The 16,700-nt window shown below is 38.7% G+C and overlaps 1 protein-coding gene across 5 annotated transcripts in view; it reads left to right on the top strand.

Moving 5' to 3' along the window:
* KCMF1 (potassium channel modulatory factor 1) overlaps positions 1–16,700 on the top strand; it is a 53,846-nt gene that overhangs the window by 22,179 nt on the left and 14,967 nt on the right. For all 5 annotated transcript variants that reach the window (XM_067315262.1, XM_067315263.1, XM_067315261.1 and 2 more), the window contains one exon: positions 5,406–5,573. In XM_067315262.1, coding sequence (XP_067171363.1) covers positions 5,406–5,573 — 168 coding nt within the window. The remainder of the gene's footprint in view (positions 1–5,405; positions 5,574–16,700) is intronic.

The following is a 16,700-nucleotide window of genomic DNA, read 5'->3' as shown; positions in this document are numbered from 1 at the left end:
GATCATTGACAACCTAATTTTGTATGTATGTTGGATATTAAAAGAATTTTGGTGATCCTTAATCTGAGCACTGCTCAAGAAAGAAGCATACCTGAATTACAGGCCAGAAAGCTAGTTCTTGAACATTTAACTGCTGACAGAAATGTTACAATGGAGAAACTACCCACAAACATAATTTCTTCTACGCATTGCTAAAACCGTGCGGTTTCATTCTCAGGGTTAGCACAAGGGTTAAATACTGCTCTGTATCTACAGCTAGATCTTGCTGTCTTCCCTTAACTTCCCTTTATTCTACTTGAATATTTCAGATGCAGGCTTCATATCCATTCTAAATGTTTTTTGTAGTGATTAGTGGATAGAATTTTCTCTGAAACTCCTAAAAGTTAAATGATACATCCAAAATATTGCTGGAAGTTTAGCAGTTCAGACTGTTTGAGACTGAGAACAAGAAAAGAATGCAACATCTTCCGGTGTCACTGTGTGGCTTACATTTGACCATGTGTTCTTTGTAAGAAAGTTGAGTCCTGAGTTCTCCTCTTGACTTTGTCTAATGATGCATAGCTTTTGCATTGATACAGTTTTGCGAAATTTTTGCCAATGACCTCAGATTTTTCTTAGTTGCTGGGGTTTTTTTGTTTTTGTTTTGCTCACATGCAGAAATACTGCATCTGACAGCTAAGATCTTGAACTTTCGACTTCAGAAGAGAATCCATTTTTCAAGAAATCTGTCATGTGTTGTGGGGATGCCCATTTCACTGCTGCTTTGCAGATCATGTCTATTGAAATAGACCATGTCTTTCAGCGTAGTGGTAAAGGGATAAGTTACTGCTCTCTACTTAACAACTGTTATTTTTTTCTCATTAAAATCTTATCTGTACATTTTCTAAGTAGAAGGTATTGCAGCTTACTGTTCTGAAATGAAGAGTGGTACTTGTATACTGTGGACATGTTCTCTTAATTCTCTTCATGCTTGTTCTCAAATCAGATGTCCATGCTTTCTGTGATGCTTTAGGTATATGTATGAAATTACTTCTTGAATGTTTTTGGGAAATACTGTTTCATTCATTGTATTCCCACTTTGTCCAATACTGAGTCTGGTTCAGTGTCTCTGCTTTTCTCTGTCAAATATTGGAACAGGTAAAGCCAGTCTTGCTTCATTTGTCAGTCTTAAAAAGTTATTTAAGATTTCATCGCAGTTAAACTACATACTTTTTGTAATGCTATTTCTTAGGGCTTTTGATAAGTCTGAAGAGTCTTGTATATTGTGTATAAGCAGAATGTGAAATTTCTCAGGTCTTTTTATGTGGGAAGGATTATTGTGTGTTTAGTATTATCCTCCTGATTGTCCGTAGTATCTGGGGAGGTCGAATGGAAAAAACATTACTCTGTCACAAATGAATCAGATGGTTATTCATGTCCATCCAAGGCAGTCATTTGTTTTTTGGACATTCAGCACATCTTATTAGATTTTACACCTTAGCTTTGCTTGTAAGTGTAAAAACAAATTAATCCCAGTGCGGGTGGCTTTTGAACCACAACTCTGTCCAGCATTATTCTCTCCATTCTGAAATTAGATCATCTGCTTGCTTCAGTCTCTCCAGCTGTTAAACCCAGAGATGCTGCTTTCTTTTTGGTTAATTTCTAGCAAAACCAATTTTATAGCATTAGAGGAAATCATATTTGATTGTCAGGATGGGAGTGAGTTTGAAAGGGTTTTTCTTGTTTTTGTACATCATTGTTCAGCATGTTACATATACAATGCTTGTGTGATGATCTCGTCCTGAAGTAATCATCCTTAATTAGGTGAAAATGTGGGATGATTTGATGTAAAAATAATGAGAATGTTGTATCAAAGGAAAATAACATTTTTTTTTTTTAATGGAACTGTTAGGTATTTCCTGAATTCCCCTTTCACTCAAAATGCTAACCTGAAGAGACCGAGAGCACTGATACTATGAAGAGAGGATGCTGTTGAAGAGCCCTTCAGAACTTGAAGGCTGATAAGGAAGAACGAACCAAGTCTTTAGGCTTTTAGCACGATGCTACCCTCTAGTGGAATAATGTTGCATTGCAAAAAAAATACATTCTTTGTCTATGAGCTACAAGTTTTAATTAGACATGACACATGATAAACAGTGTATGTGTGTACTTGTGTAGCAATTACATGAAAGTAGAAAAAAAATGAAAAAGCTTCCGCTATCACCTATCATGAAAAAAAAATCGATTTTCAATTCAGTTTAAAAAAAATGGATATTTCTTGTTCTGTGACCATTCCAGATGGTTGCTCAGAACAGAAGTTCTCATTGAACAGGATTTCATTCAGGGGCTTTTTAAAAGTTGATAGTATGCTGTACAAGTCGGAATTGTGTGCAGAATACCTAAATGTTTGTCACACGTTATTCACTCTTTTATTGTTTTTGTTCCCTACTTCAAAGGGAACCCTTTCTGAGCGTGTTTTCTTCTCTAAATCTGTGATTAATGTGAATGCATTCAGTTTAATCTAACATTCTTGAATTTGCTGCATACCTGCTGCCTTTGTAGCTTTACATGACAAATGAAGGGAAATGCTGGGGGTTTGAAAGATATGCTGTACTCTGGAATTTCAATTAGTTGATGGAATGTAAAGGCTAAAATAGGGAAAATTGAAAACAAAATCTAAGATTCCATAAGGAAGCGAAAGTGTTTACTATCGTAGCCAGAATAGGGTGGGAGGAGATGAGCTGGCTGGGTATTCCAGTTTACAGATTGCAGTCTGGATAGATGGGAGAGGTTTTGGCAGCTATGTGATAGGCTTGAAGAATGGGAAAAACTGTAACAGAGCTGAATTTCAGAGAGACTATTTTTAAAATGGAAGAATAAGTGATGTAACTTCTGAAAATGAGGTTCTGCTGGCTTCAGTGGGAGGTCTGGGGATTTAAATATGGCTTTAGCTCCCAAATTAAGGGATTTTTATTGTTTTTTTTTGATTCTCATTTTACCTGTTTCCTTTTGGGTTTTCCTTTTTTACCACACAGAAGGATATAAAATTAACTTGTTACACCCCCTGTTGTCAGCCATATTCTGAGACGGGGAGTGGTTTGGAGTCATGTGAAGCTGGCTCTGAGATGTAGAAAGCGTGCTCTTTGTGTAACTGTTATTCTCTGGACTTGATTTTGCTCTGGACCTGACTTTGCCAACAGTAGTGGTGGGTTACACTAATATCAGATTTTCTATTGAACTCAAATCATAGAATTTCTATTTGGGAAGTGATCATAAGAAGCAGAAGACATCTGCTGTTTAAAAACTTTGTTGTACATTAACACTTCTGGTGGAAATATATTTAAAACTTAAATACAAATATTATATTGTAATTTATGTTCGTAGCAGAATCTTTCCAGAGTTAATATTACAAAGGGCGGGGGGACGGGTACTATGGAATTATATGCAGAAGTATTAACATGAAGAAAGCATGCAAACAAAAACTTTTTTAAAGTCTGTCTTCAAATATGGACTATTTAGATGTTTGAGAGAATATGTGATGGGAGGAGTTTGGCAGTTGCAGAGAGGCATATATCTGCATTAAATCAAGTGTTATGAATTTAAGGAAAAGAAGTGGGGAAAGTATGACTTAATAGAACTGTGGCTTAATACTTCATCTAGAAAGTTGTCAGTGTGTAACACGGACTTTATAGTAAACTAGCCTGCTTATTTCAAAGTGATGCCTAACTTGCTGATAAGCTGTTTTAAAAATATTTCAGTAGCTGACAAAAAGACTTGTAGTGCTGCCAGTAGCTGATAAGTGTTTTGTGTACACCATGCATTGTTGGGGAAATTTGGATGCTGCATATGTAAAATTTTCTAGATCTTGGTAGGAAAAAAAAGCAGTCAATGGACTTAATTCTCTCGAATGAATTTTATTGCTTAATGAGCAGGTGTTCTCAAAAGTTAGGTCACTGTCTCATAGATTGGAGAAGATTGCTACAGGTTCTTCAGAGTTAATGGACAAAACTTCAGAGAATAGCACTTCAAAGGGGAAAGATTAAAAACTTCAAAGATGTTAACACTGATGTCGTCAAAATGTCATTCTTTCAGGTTATGACCAATAAAAGATATGCTTGAAGTAATTTCTTCTGAATATACTCTTCCATGTAGAGTGATGCTTGCAAACTGAATACTGAGTGTGGCAACTAAAGATTCAGTATTCATACTAGCACGTGGTGGTTAGTCAGACAGTGGAGATGATGAGATAATGCTTTAAAGTATGTCTGTGAATAAAGAAAGTGAAAGGAAGACTGACAAAATATTGTTTTGTCCAGGGTTCAAAGCAACTGTTTGAACAAGTAACAAAGATTTAAGTGAGATGAGTTATTGTTGCATTTTAGTATAACAAGTGTTAAAGCTTCTACTCAAATGCTAGAGTGGAGTAGCACAATACAAAATGCTTTTTTTTTTTTGCAAACAACATTAGTCCTCTGGTAATTTGGTTAAAAAGGGGGGATGGGGGAGATTAATGTAGCTATTTTGTTCTGTTAACTCTGCTTTGTAAGGTTGTCTGTAGCTACCAAACTATGAAGAACATGTTGTAGTTGATACTGAAAGAGAGTGTTGATCAAAATGTTGCTTGTATTGTATACACTCTGTTCTTTCATGGAGGTGCTTAATTTGCTAGTGCAATTGAAGGACAGATTACAAGATGATGTTACTTCCCGTGCACTCACCTAAGTAACCCACAGAGATCTGAAACCACACAAAGGAAAAATGAAAACCTTTAGAAGTTTTGAAGGTGTCAAAGAAATGCTGCAATGTGACTAGTTTGCAATGCAAAGACTGAACTCCAGAAAGGAAGAAGGTGGAGAAAACTGATACAACCTAACTTCAAAAGCATCTTAATTTTTTCCTGTTCCTTAAAATGGAAGAAACTTCAATTTCTACCCCACGTATATTGCCAGGGATGGTTATGATATTTTTCAGAACTGAAATATTAGAAAGTAGGAAAGTAAAGACAGAAAAGCTAGGGATTCTTGTCAGTGGTTTGGGGTTTTTTTCCCTCAATCAGACTTGATACTGTTCAGCTTGAGAGGCTTGGGTCAAATATGATTTAACAGAGCAGTCAAAACAGCAGTCATACTCCAAGATAACAGCTCCCATAGGAAGGCAGGTCTAAAGAGATTTTATAGCTTAACCAGTTGTCATTTCAGATGTTTGAGTTTGTTCTTACTTTACTTTCAAAGTTCAAGATTTTCCTTTTGGAAGACTCGTGTCTTTTTATGAAATAAATACACTTAAAATGTGGGTTATGTGTCAGCTGCATATGTCAGAGATGGCTTGCTACTTTTGGTTCTTGGGAGGGAGTAGTAACAAATCTGCCTCTTACTGAAAAACAGTGCAATTTATTGCCATTTTCAAGCAATTTTATTTGTTTACAGGTGTCAGCTGCGATGCATGTTTAAAAGGAAATTTTCGAGGTCGCAGATACAAGTGTTTAATTTGCTACGATTACGATCTGTGTGCAACTTGTTATGAAAGTGGTGCAACAACAACAAGGCATACAACGGACCATCCCATGCAGTGCATACTAACAAGAGTAGATTTTGGTAAGTGATAATTTAATTGTGACCATAGCCATTTGCCACAGTTACAAACATAATGTGTATTTTCATATTTTCACTCATTAACCACACTGAAAATTAGAATAAGTTCCCATCTTCTAAAACCAGGCATATTCTCTTTGATTCTAGTATACAAAAACTGTTTTACATATTTCTTTTAATATGATGCACAAGAGATTATTAGACTATTTCATGTATTTGATAACAATGACTATTCCTAATTAAATTTGTATAGGCAAATTTAGGCAACCCCCCCGTCACCACCACCTTCAGTATGCTTTTCTAGGATGTGCCACAGTATAAAAGTAGAAAAATGGTGATAAGAGTTTGGAGGAATGTTACTTTATGGTGGCTTCTGTGGAAATGTTACTGCAGCAGGGGTAACGATAGGCTGTATTGAATATAAAAGATTAGTGACAAGGACTAGCGAGTAGTCCTCTTGGGACATGTTTAAAGTCCTACTAATTAAAAACTGTTTCTGACTGCAAAACAACTTCAATATTAAAGTTGCTCTTGTCCCTTCTATCCCACTAGTTATTTCTGTTGTACCACATTGTCTTTGTAGAAGTAGAGTTGTAACTCGGGAGATGCATATGGCAAATATTTACTCAAAGATATTGATGACATTGGGCATGTCTGTCTTTGTTCTTTATGTTTGTTCTAAGCCCATAGGACTGTTTTAATAAACAGCTTTTAGTGATTCCAGCTATATTGTTCTTTAAATGTTGAGCTCTTGAATACAATCATTTCTTAAAAGCTGAAGTTTTATTAATTGTAGATGATTTCTTTACCTTACTGGCTAAAACAAAAGTAAAATAATAGTAACATCTATTTCCTTATGGATTGAATGATCAGAGAACAGTTGAATATACAAATATATAGTTGCTTTCTCAAAACTGCTTTTCAGTGGAAAAGTCTTTCGTTTTCTTGTAATTCTCAGGTCTCGACTTGCCCTAGGACTGCCTAATAATGGCTTCAAAAATCGAGGCCCTGGGTATCCAGGGTTTGGAATGGAAGTTTTTAGTGCATTACCAAAAACACCTGCGTGCGTTTTCATTTGTATATGTTTCTTCTCGGGCTTCTTTTTTTATTCTCACTTACTAATGAGGTAAAATTATTTGTGTGACAGTATATTGATTCGGAGTACTGGTCACGGTTGGAGATGCACAGTTCAGAGTTGTTTGGCTTCCAGTAACATTCATGAATGTTTCACATGGGGTAAAATGACAGCATTGCCATAAACATTAAGTGCTCTTCATGCATAGGAAAAAGAGCACAGACGCATGCTTGCTGTGGAACCTTAAGCTAACAGTGAATGCTAAAACTTTGAATGTACTGCAATAAGGAAACTTATTCTAAGTCTTTAGCTCTAAAAACTCCTACCATTTCATACCACTTCTACCACTGAAGCCTGAGAATGTCTAGAAAACGTATTTTGCTTCTTAAAACTTGGATATTTTCTTTTGGAAGTCTCGGCTAAATAAACACATCTTTGGGCTAATGTGTTTTATTTGTGTATGTTGAAGGGGGAATTTTTTAATACTTATTTAAGTCTACATAAAGAATCCAAATAGGTAGAAGAAGGTTTACACTGAAGTACTGGCATAGGCTCATTGCAGGAATCTGAGGTAGTCATCTTCATTATTTGAGTTTTTGGAATGTAGGAAGTGTTTGTGCTACTGTAGCTTCTTTAAGTAAGAATATAAGAAAACAAGTGCTTCTGGTGTTTTCATATGACTTTATATCTGAGTGTTGTTCCCTTAGAAAATAGTGTTGGGGGAAAAAATATTGCAGCTCAGCTCTCAGACTTCTTATTTGATTAGAACCCTAGATCAAGAAAGAATATGAGGCTACAAAGAATACAGGAGGAAAGAATACATCACCAGATTATGAACCACAGCAAAGGCTGATGACAGCACCAAAGTACAAGGGATCTTGTAAATTTATAATCTAGAGGATGAACTAGGAAATATTTATAAATATGCTGTTTCCTAGACTTCAAGAAGGGCTGTGACCTCATTCCTAAAATGGGTTTTTATTTTATAGTTCTTTATGGAATGCAAGGCATGGTAGAGTATGGTTTTTACCATATTGTGCAGATGCTTAGAGAAACTTCAGTAACTTTTCAAAGGGCCCTTTATAAACCAGAAGATTATGTGACTCAGAGGAACATCCACAAATTTAGGAGCTAAAGAACTTCAAACTAATTAGAACTAGTGTAAACCAACCTGTTTAGAGTTGTTAGGCTAGCTGTAGTAAATGCAGAAATCACCAAGGAAAGAGATATAAATGGATTAAAAGAAAATATTCTAAAGAAAAAGATGGGCAATATAAAACTAAATGGCATAGGAGTGGTGAATACTTCCAGTTTCTGCTTAGTGACATGAGAAGCTGGAATTTGAGAGAGAAAATGTTTTGTAGTGTATGGTAGTATGAGGAGGAGATGTAAGAGTAAAGAAAACTGAAGAAAACATCTATGAGAACATCTATAAAAATATAGCATGGAAGGCTGTTAATATAGGTGGATATATGAATCGAACATCTGTGCATTGACAAATTTTAATAGGATTGTCTGTAGTCAGGTTTGATTCAAGGGTATGAAATTGTTTTTATTAGGAATAAATTTACAGTTGTTACTGATGCTGGGGTGGGGTGGAGAGCAGACATCTGATAAAAGATGAACATTGTTTTTGTACTAGAGAGAAGAAAGGGGAATGGGGGATCCTTTCATTGCAAAACTACTGATACAAACACTTCAGAGGAAGTCAGTGATGACTTTCTGAATTTCAAAGTGAGCATGGGGATCAGTTAGTCATAGAAGTGTTTTGCCCAAGATGCATCTGCAGTTGATGACAAATAACCTAATATCTTTAGTTCCCTTCAACATTCTGGCCAGCATTGTCTCCGTGTAGGGGACTGTGGAGTTAACCTGAGTACTCTGTGCTTAAAGCCATGACCAAGTTCTGGTTTGCAGTGAACAACTAATCACATAGATGTGATTGTCAGGGGTTGTTTGGACTTAGAACAAAGCATGTAATTGTTTACCTCTCTGAGAATCCTGGTCAGTTTTTAGGGTTCCTAGGCACTGTAATAATGTCACAGAGCGTATAACAGAGAGGTGCTCTGAAGGAGCTTTTGTCATCACCTTGATTTTTCTGAAGACTTGAACTCATGTAGGAACCCATATGAGATTATTAAAAATGAATAAAAAGCCCTGGTGATTTCTAGCTGTGCCAGTGTTCACACTCTTACTGTCTGGTTGCCCTACTTTTTTTTTATTATTAGAAAGCAGTATATGACCTATCATTACTGTTGAAGGAAGCTGGGATCCAAAATGATGAAGTTGTATTATTCTCCAGCTCCCACTGAGACACTGAAAAAAGATGCTTATTGGATGCTTTAAAATCCTGAGAGTGATACTCTGCCATAGTAGGGGCAGAACTTTTAAAATAATGAGTGAAGTTTCACATATAATGACAAATGACCTTAAAGCACAATTCCAACTAGCTTATTTCTGAACAGCCAAAGAACAGAATAGCAATAGGTCTGTCTGAAGAACAAGGACATGCTTACTGGGCAGTCACTGTAGAACTGTGCTTTTTGTAGAACAACTGGTCAGGAAGATGTAGAGGTTGAGAGCAAATTTCCCAGTTCTGGTTGTCTTGAAAAATAATTTATTGATGGTGAGCCACCAGCTCTGAACTCTAAGCTGCTAAGATGGTTTATGATTCTAAGCATGCGGTCTCCGCATTACTCCTACGGTTTTAAAGAGGTTATACTGGCAAAGAAGATAGTACAACTTAACAAAATTCTCCAGCAAAATGCTATTGTGTTACTTCTACTAAAATACAGAATAAATACCTTCAGTTATCTGCTTAGGTGCTAATGGGGCAGAAGATTCTGCCACTTTTTGTGGCTACCATCATTTAGGCAGCTCATTGTCTGAGTACTAACCTTAATAATATAAACTGTGAGGTCTGGCTGGATTTACTGGAATTCAGCTCAAGGCTTTTTCTCCATCTTCAAACACTAGAATAAGATCTGTCTATTAAGCACATATCTTGCTAAGCCATAGAATCACAGAAGAGTCTGCTTTAGTTTGGAAGGGGACTATGGGATCATGTGATCCAGTCTTGTGTAGGAAGCAGGGCCTTAAATTGGCTATCCTATTGGGCCAAGTCTTGAGTGAGAAAGGTTTTACCTCTTCTGGGCAACCTATTTCAGTGTTTAATAGCTTTCACGGTGAGGAACTTTTCCTATACCCACATGGAATTTCCCTTGAAGCAACTTGTGCCTGCTGCCTCTTGCCCTATCCCAATGCCTCCTTGTAAAGAGAGTACTTTCATCTCCTGTATTAACTACCTTTTCAGTACCAGAAGATTGGGAGTAGATCCCTCCCCCCACCTCTCCAGGGCCTTCTCTTCTCCAGGCTGGATAAATCTAGTTTCTTAAAACCTTCTTCATATGTCAGATCCTCCAGCCATCTTGTTTGCCCCCCACTGGACCTTTCTGAAAGTCTCTCCTGAACTGGGGAGTTCAAAACTGGATCCAGTGCCCTGAGGTGGCATAGCAAGTGTGGACTAGAGCAGGATAATTGCAGCCCTTGATCTGCTGGCTGTTCTCTTGCTGATTCAGCCCAGGGCACAGTTTGCTTTCATTGGTGCAAGGGCACACTGCTGGCTCATGTCAAGCTTGCTGCCCACCAGGACATCCAGGTCCTTCTCAGCTAAGCTGCTCCCCAGCCAGTTGGCCCCTGCCATCAAGCAGCATCTGCTGTGTTGGCAATGCTCAGTATTGACAGATGGACATCAAATCCCTTGTAATCTTCATCAGCATCTGTGCTTGTTCGTGGTACCTGGGGCTGAGGGTGACCACAGTACAGAGAGGGGCTATATCCTCACTAACAGCATGCAGTCCTGCAGCACCCAAACAGGGTGTGCAAGGCAGGGCTGGTGACAAGGAACAGATCCCATTACACAACAGAGCAAGAACAACAAGTCAGGTCTGGGGTCAATGCAGAAAAAACAATTAAAACAGCAGGAGGCAGGGCTAGGCACGGGTGCAACATAGTCCAGGGCCAGGAGTGCTGCGCTTGAATCTGGCTTGTGGGCAGCAGGTGTGTGCACAGAGAGCTGTGTTGAGGCTGATCGGGGCAGTTAAGGCCATTTTGTGCAGTCAGGACCCTGACAGCTGCTAGAGAAACAAAACATCCAACTAGTCAAATAAACTGAATACCTGCCATAGCCTCTGTCAGCCCCAAAAGTGTGTGTCTGATTCTGCAGCATTTAACTCAGCACTCCCTAGCTCTGTGGTTGAATACTGAGACTGAGAACTGATGACATTCATTGCATGAATAAAAATGGAGGATATACTGTTTCTTCCTACTGGCCATAGTTGTACTCAGATCTTGCTAAAAGATTGAAATACTGATGCTGTGGCTGGAAGGAATTAGCAGCTGTTTCCACATTTGACTGAGCTGGTATTCTACTCTAGCAAAAGTGGCTCTTGCACTGCCTTTTTGGTGAAAGAGGAGAGTTCTAAATAAGGGGAATAGAGATTTCCGTGCAGGAAGTAGATCGCTCCAGTCGATAAAGCAGGACACAATATATGATTGACAGTATACTAGAGTCCAGATGAATGGTACAGCTGTATTACTGTGTGTCTTTGTTAGTTTCATAGGATGAACCATTAGCATAATTCAGGTTGGAGGGGATCTTGGGAGGTCCCTAGTCCAACTTCCTGCTCAAAGTGGGGTCAGCTGTGGGGTCAGACCAGCTTATTTAGGGCTTTATCCAGTTTGGTCCGGAAAACCTCCAAGGATGGAGATGGCACAGTCTCTCTGGACAGCCTGCTCTGCTGCTCAGCTGTCTGCATGGGGGAAAATGTTTTCCTTATATCTGGTCTGAACTTTTCTTTCTGTAAAGAGCCTGACTCCTCTCCTTCATACAAGGAGCTGCTGTGAGGTGTCCCTGAAGCCATTTCTTTTACAGGCTCAACAAGACCCCGTCCCGCAGCCTCCCTTTGCAGGGCAAGGGCTACAGCCCCAACAGCTCGATGGCCTCCCCAGATCCACTCCAGTTTGTGGACATCTCTCCTGCGCTGGTCCCACGCTGGAGGCTGTGTCCAGCCAGGGTGTAACGAGGCCAAGGAGAGGGACCATCCCTGCCCTGCCCTTGCCCTGGGCTGTGCCCTCGCTCTCACCACCTAGGTCGCTGCTGCCCTTGGGGCTGCCCAGGGCACACTGCCCCTGCTCCGCTGCCCCTGCTCCGCTTGCTGCCGCTGGCCAGTGTCACTACTAGGGCTCTGCCATCCCAGGGCAGGGTGGACAGTTGTCCGTGGTGGATTTCATAGGGTCCCTGTTGGCCTGTTTCTTTGTATGAATTTTTATAAATAGAGGGTGAGTAAGCATTGTATCTTTAAACTTGTGGCAGAGTAGCTAGCAAGGTTTAGAAAGGTTTTTGGTCAGAAAATATGCAGCAAAACAGAAGAAACAGTTTTCAGGATAATATCGTTTGAATAGTAATGCTTTTTGATCACTGGTAGAGGAATGGTTTTTTTAGAAGGTGATGTTTGCCACTATTTAGTTTCTTTTACCTTTCAGTTCAAATGTTGATGTGAGAAATACTTTTTGTCAATATACAACAACTTGTGTAGTACCAACATTTTTTATTTCTAGGGATATATCCAATTGAAATGAAATTACACTTCATTTAGTAAATGAAACTAAAATTCCTGGCTTCTTTGTACCCTTCTAAAGAAATACATCTTAACAGTGTACAAGGTGTTATAAAGCATATGCCTGATTCATCTCTTTCAAAGATTGGTTTTACCTAAAGAATCATACCACACTTTTTCTGTCTCATTACCAACTTCCTACATAGGTAAAGAACGTGTTATTTAAAGATTTAGTTGTTAAATAAATGCAGTTTGTGGCTATAGATGGATGATAAAGCGAGGTTGCTCATTTTTTGTTTGAGTTTTTTCATAAATCCATTTTCTTTAGAAAGCTATACCTTCCAAACACCGTTAGGCTTGAAATCTAATTTTATAAGCTGTTGTTGATTCTCCTTTACAGAGTGTTCTGATCCTTTTACTATCTTTCTTGTACTTGTCTCTATATGATAAGCCATATGTGTAAGAAATCTTCTCCTGGAGAGATGTGTTTAGTCAGGATTTTTTTTCCTTTTCTTTCTGAACAAGCCTTTCTTCCTTCCTAGCTCTTCTGAAAAGAGGTCTTTAGCAGTCCAGAGGAGCTTGAGGAGTTACAGGCTCAAAATTTTGTGTAGGAAAGTGTTTGGAAAAAATCAAAATTCATTATCTGAAAGATTTCTTTGTGGCCAGAAGGGATAATTCTCTGGTCATGAGCCAGTCTCATCAGAACAGTAATATAACTGTAAACGGAAACAGTAATATAATTGTAGGATGCCTCACTTCTGCAGTCTTAGAGGCCTGGCCTGTTCATTTTTCCCATACTTCTAGTCACTAGGGCCTTATGAGCCTTTGAGAGTGTTAATAGCATGACTACATTAATTTCTTGAGAATTCTTGATGTCTTTGTAAAAAGGACAGGTAGAGAAATAGCCATTCAGCAACTTTAAAAATAGACGAAAAGGTACAATTCACTCTACACTCAATTACCAACCTCTTTTTTCATTTAGGTTATATTTTAAAAGAAAACATATCTGGTGTCTTGGTATTTCAGATTAGAAAAGTTCTGTGGGGCAGGAGTTTCATTATATAAAAGGTGGAGAGAGATTAAGATCAAGGAGGAAAAAGGAGTGAGGTGTAATCTTCTGAAGGAAAAATCTTTGGATTAGCCAGTAAGTGATTTCATTTCTTATTGAGGTTTCCCTTACGCCCTCAAGGAAGGCATACTTGTCTAGCATGCAATTGCAAGTTTGCTGCGAGTTACAAGAAGTGAAAGGAGGCAGCAGTGGGAGGAATATGCAGGAGGCTGGAACCAGGTATTACCTGGAGTATATATGCCAGTATAACCAGGAGGCTTGAACTCAGACCAATAGACTATTATTTTTATTAATAAGTGGTTTGTTTCAAATCCTTTAAAAGTAAGGGCCAGAAACAGTAGCCGTCAAACCCCTCCCTGGTGTGACAGAACACCCTGTACTGATGAAACTTTTGACATCTGGACTGAATTAAGTATATCAAAGGAAGAGAGTTTTTAGCTGCATCCTGGTTTATTTACCACTCACTTCAGACTACTTGCAGCTCTGTGCCATTTGTTCATCTGGGAAGCTGAGTTTGGTCGTTGTCACGCTATGAAGGTTTGATAGTAATGACTGAGACAGTAACGTAATAAAAATACTATGTTTACTTTCTCACACAAGCTCTTAGATTAGTAACATCCATTAAAATAACGTGATTACTGATTCAAAAAGGATAGCCCGAAACCATCGATTACTGATTCAGAAAGGATAGCCCAAAACCGTCAATTACTGCGCTAGTAATTGGAAGCACTGCTTATCCCTATTTGACAGCTTTCTTGTTCACTCTCTTAGTGAGAGGGCTCTCAACCTCGAGGAGTTACCTTAACCCAGCGTCCCAGGAAAAGGGGAGGGGGGGGGAAGTACTCACGGTCCAGCCGGAGAGGATGGTCAGGTCATGTTCCTGTCCCTGCTCAAACTCTCTTAGCTGCCAAGTCTCTTTTTATACGGCTGGGGCTCTGGGCAAGCACTGCCTTTGCTGACCTCGGCGAGTTTCATAATAACAGAACTGTTTGTCTGCTTGGAAGGACCCTGCTAGCGAGGCAAGACCACAACACCTCCCTGTCGCTTCCTCCCTCCCTGGGGGTCCGTGCAGATTCCCCGGCCTTGTCAGGCGGCAGCGTTCTTCAGTCCTGTTAGCTCTTCTAGTCTGCAGCCTTGAGCATATCAGTTGGCAGACTTTTTCAGTCCTGTTAACTCTTCACTCGCTCGACAGTCATTCTCTCATACTTCAAAATGCTTCTGCTCATGAAATGAGGTGAGGTTTTTAGGCAGAGGTATTCAGAGCATGTAATAATTTTGAAGGATTTTTTTTTCTAGATAGTAGATACAACATTCAAGAATAATATCTAGTTCTATATGAAAATCTTTTGAAGGGTAATAAAGTGATATTCCCCTTCTTTTTCAGTTGGCTTGCTGCTTCAAGTTGTCGTCTTTTTATTTTATCCAAATCAGTATATAAGGTGCCAGATTTCCTGGAATGAGATTGCTCAGCTGGGTACGGTCCTCAGAGGGAAATTGACTTCATGTTGTTGCGTGTGTGCGTCCATGTTTGCAAAGATGGAGACTTGGTTTTACAACCAGTAAATAAGTATTTAATCATCACCATGAGGATCATACCAAAGCTTGAGGGAAATCAGTGGATCAGCTAAATACATTATCATTAACTTTCAGAGTGTGTGTGTGTATGTGAGACTGGCATTTTGCTGTTCCCACAGTTAGGGAGAATATTTTGCAGAATTTCTTGTTGAATTACTGAGTTTCAGAGAACAGTATAGTATTTGCATATACTGTTTTAGGCAGATTAAAAGTAGTTAAGCTTTGAGGTTTTTTAGCTATTGATTTCAGAAGTTTGGTTATCTCACTTATTTTGCTCCTGAAGCCTTTATATAGGTTTCAACTTTCTTAGAGTTTTAGGACAGTGAAAAAGTGAGAACTCAAGTTTACTGCATTTCCCCTGTGGAATGACACTGTAGAAGCAAGAATGCTTTTAAGCTTTTCCTTTCTGGTATATGCTGTAACAAATAGTGCAGTGAGCTTCTTTAATTAGAATTTGTACTCAAATAATGTTAAGGAGGATTCTTTCATCCATCGTCACTGAAGCATTTTGCATTGTATGCTTTAGGTACCTGTTATTTTGAATCTTTATCCTTTCAGTTGTATTTTTCTGAAAGAGTGGACATTCCACTTTGTGTATTGCTAATCCCTTCAGACTGTTTCAGTGACTTAGAACTTGTCCCTTGTGAGCATTGTTCTTGGTTTGCTCATTTGAAGCAATGGCATATTTAAATTATTTGTATTTGAGTATGCCTCGGCATATTGGCGATGTTCTACCCCCGCTCAGGTTTTTGGCAACATGAAAATTGGAAACTGAATGTGAATCTTGGGGAAACTTTCAGAAGAGTACTCTGTGAAAAATGCATGAAAGTGGTGCTAGTTAGCAATTCATTCAAATATTTTGGAGTCCTCTGAATTATGTAATTCTTTTGTGTTATATCTGAAATGATCCCCTTAGTATTCCTCCTCATTGCTAGGCTCCACAGATAACACTTCTCACTTGAAACGGGTTGATTTTCATGTAACTTTTTATTCTATATCATGTAAATAAAAGAAGCATGGAAGACTTGCAAACAAGAGTGGTCACCACATTGAAAATGTGTATGCTAAAACTTCAGGAAAGCTATTCAAGTTGAAAGGTAGTTAAGCATGTAAATAAATCTGATTCATCATGTAGGCTGCTACTGCTCACCGCCTTGACACAGGGGCTGTCTGAGTTCTGAAATGCTATTGGGGTAATCCTGCCTCAGCCCCAGCTCTTTTCTGGCCGCCTGCCAGAGTAATTGTAGCACTGACCTACCCATACATAAAAAACACAAACTAATTTTGAATGAGGGGTAAGTACCAAAGTTTTAAAAACTTTGATGTTGGGAATTTTATATTGTTCCTGTTGCATTTTTTGTCTTTTGACAATGCAGTAAACATTCTCAGGCTGATTGATACTTAGCTTCTAAACTTAATGAGCAGATTTAAGTTGTAAGATGTTTTATTCCTGCCTGGTAGCTTTGTTTTCTACAGTTGAGTAGAATATGTTTAAGTGGTGGCCAATGACCTTTCTCTCAGATGTGGGAAAGTAGATCTTCCTTAATAGACCTTCCTCTTCCAAGCCTCACTAATTCTTCCTGTGGTTTCTAGGGATCAGGTAAGGACAGATATTTTGAATTAAGACATATAGGTTCCCTCTAATCATAGTTCCAGGCTTCTGTTTGTTAGTGCTATGTAAATGACTTTCAGATTTTGGGAGGCATCTCTTCCGATGTACACTGATGCTGACTCTGTCTGCATAGTTCTCCATTTCACTCACATCTGAATTTGCAATTCTGTTCTCTGTATTG

Source organism: Apteryx mantelli, chromosome Z (genome assembly GCF_036417845.1).
Source record: "Apteryx mantelli isolate bAptMan1 chromosome Z, bAptMan1.hap1, whole genome shotgun sequence".
Classification (NCBI taxonomy): domain Eukaryota; kingdom Metazoa; phylum Chordata; class Aves; order Apterygiformes; family Apterygidae; genus Apteryx; species Apteryx mantelli.
This window is presented reverse-complemented; position numbering and strand designations above follow the sequence as displayed.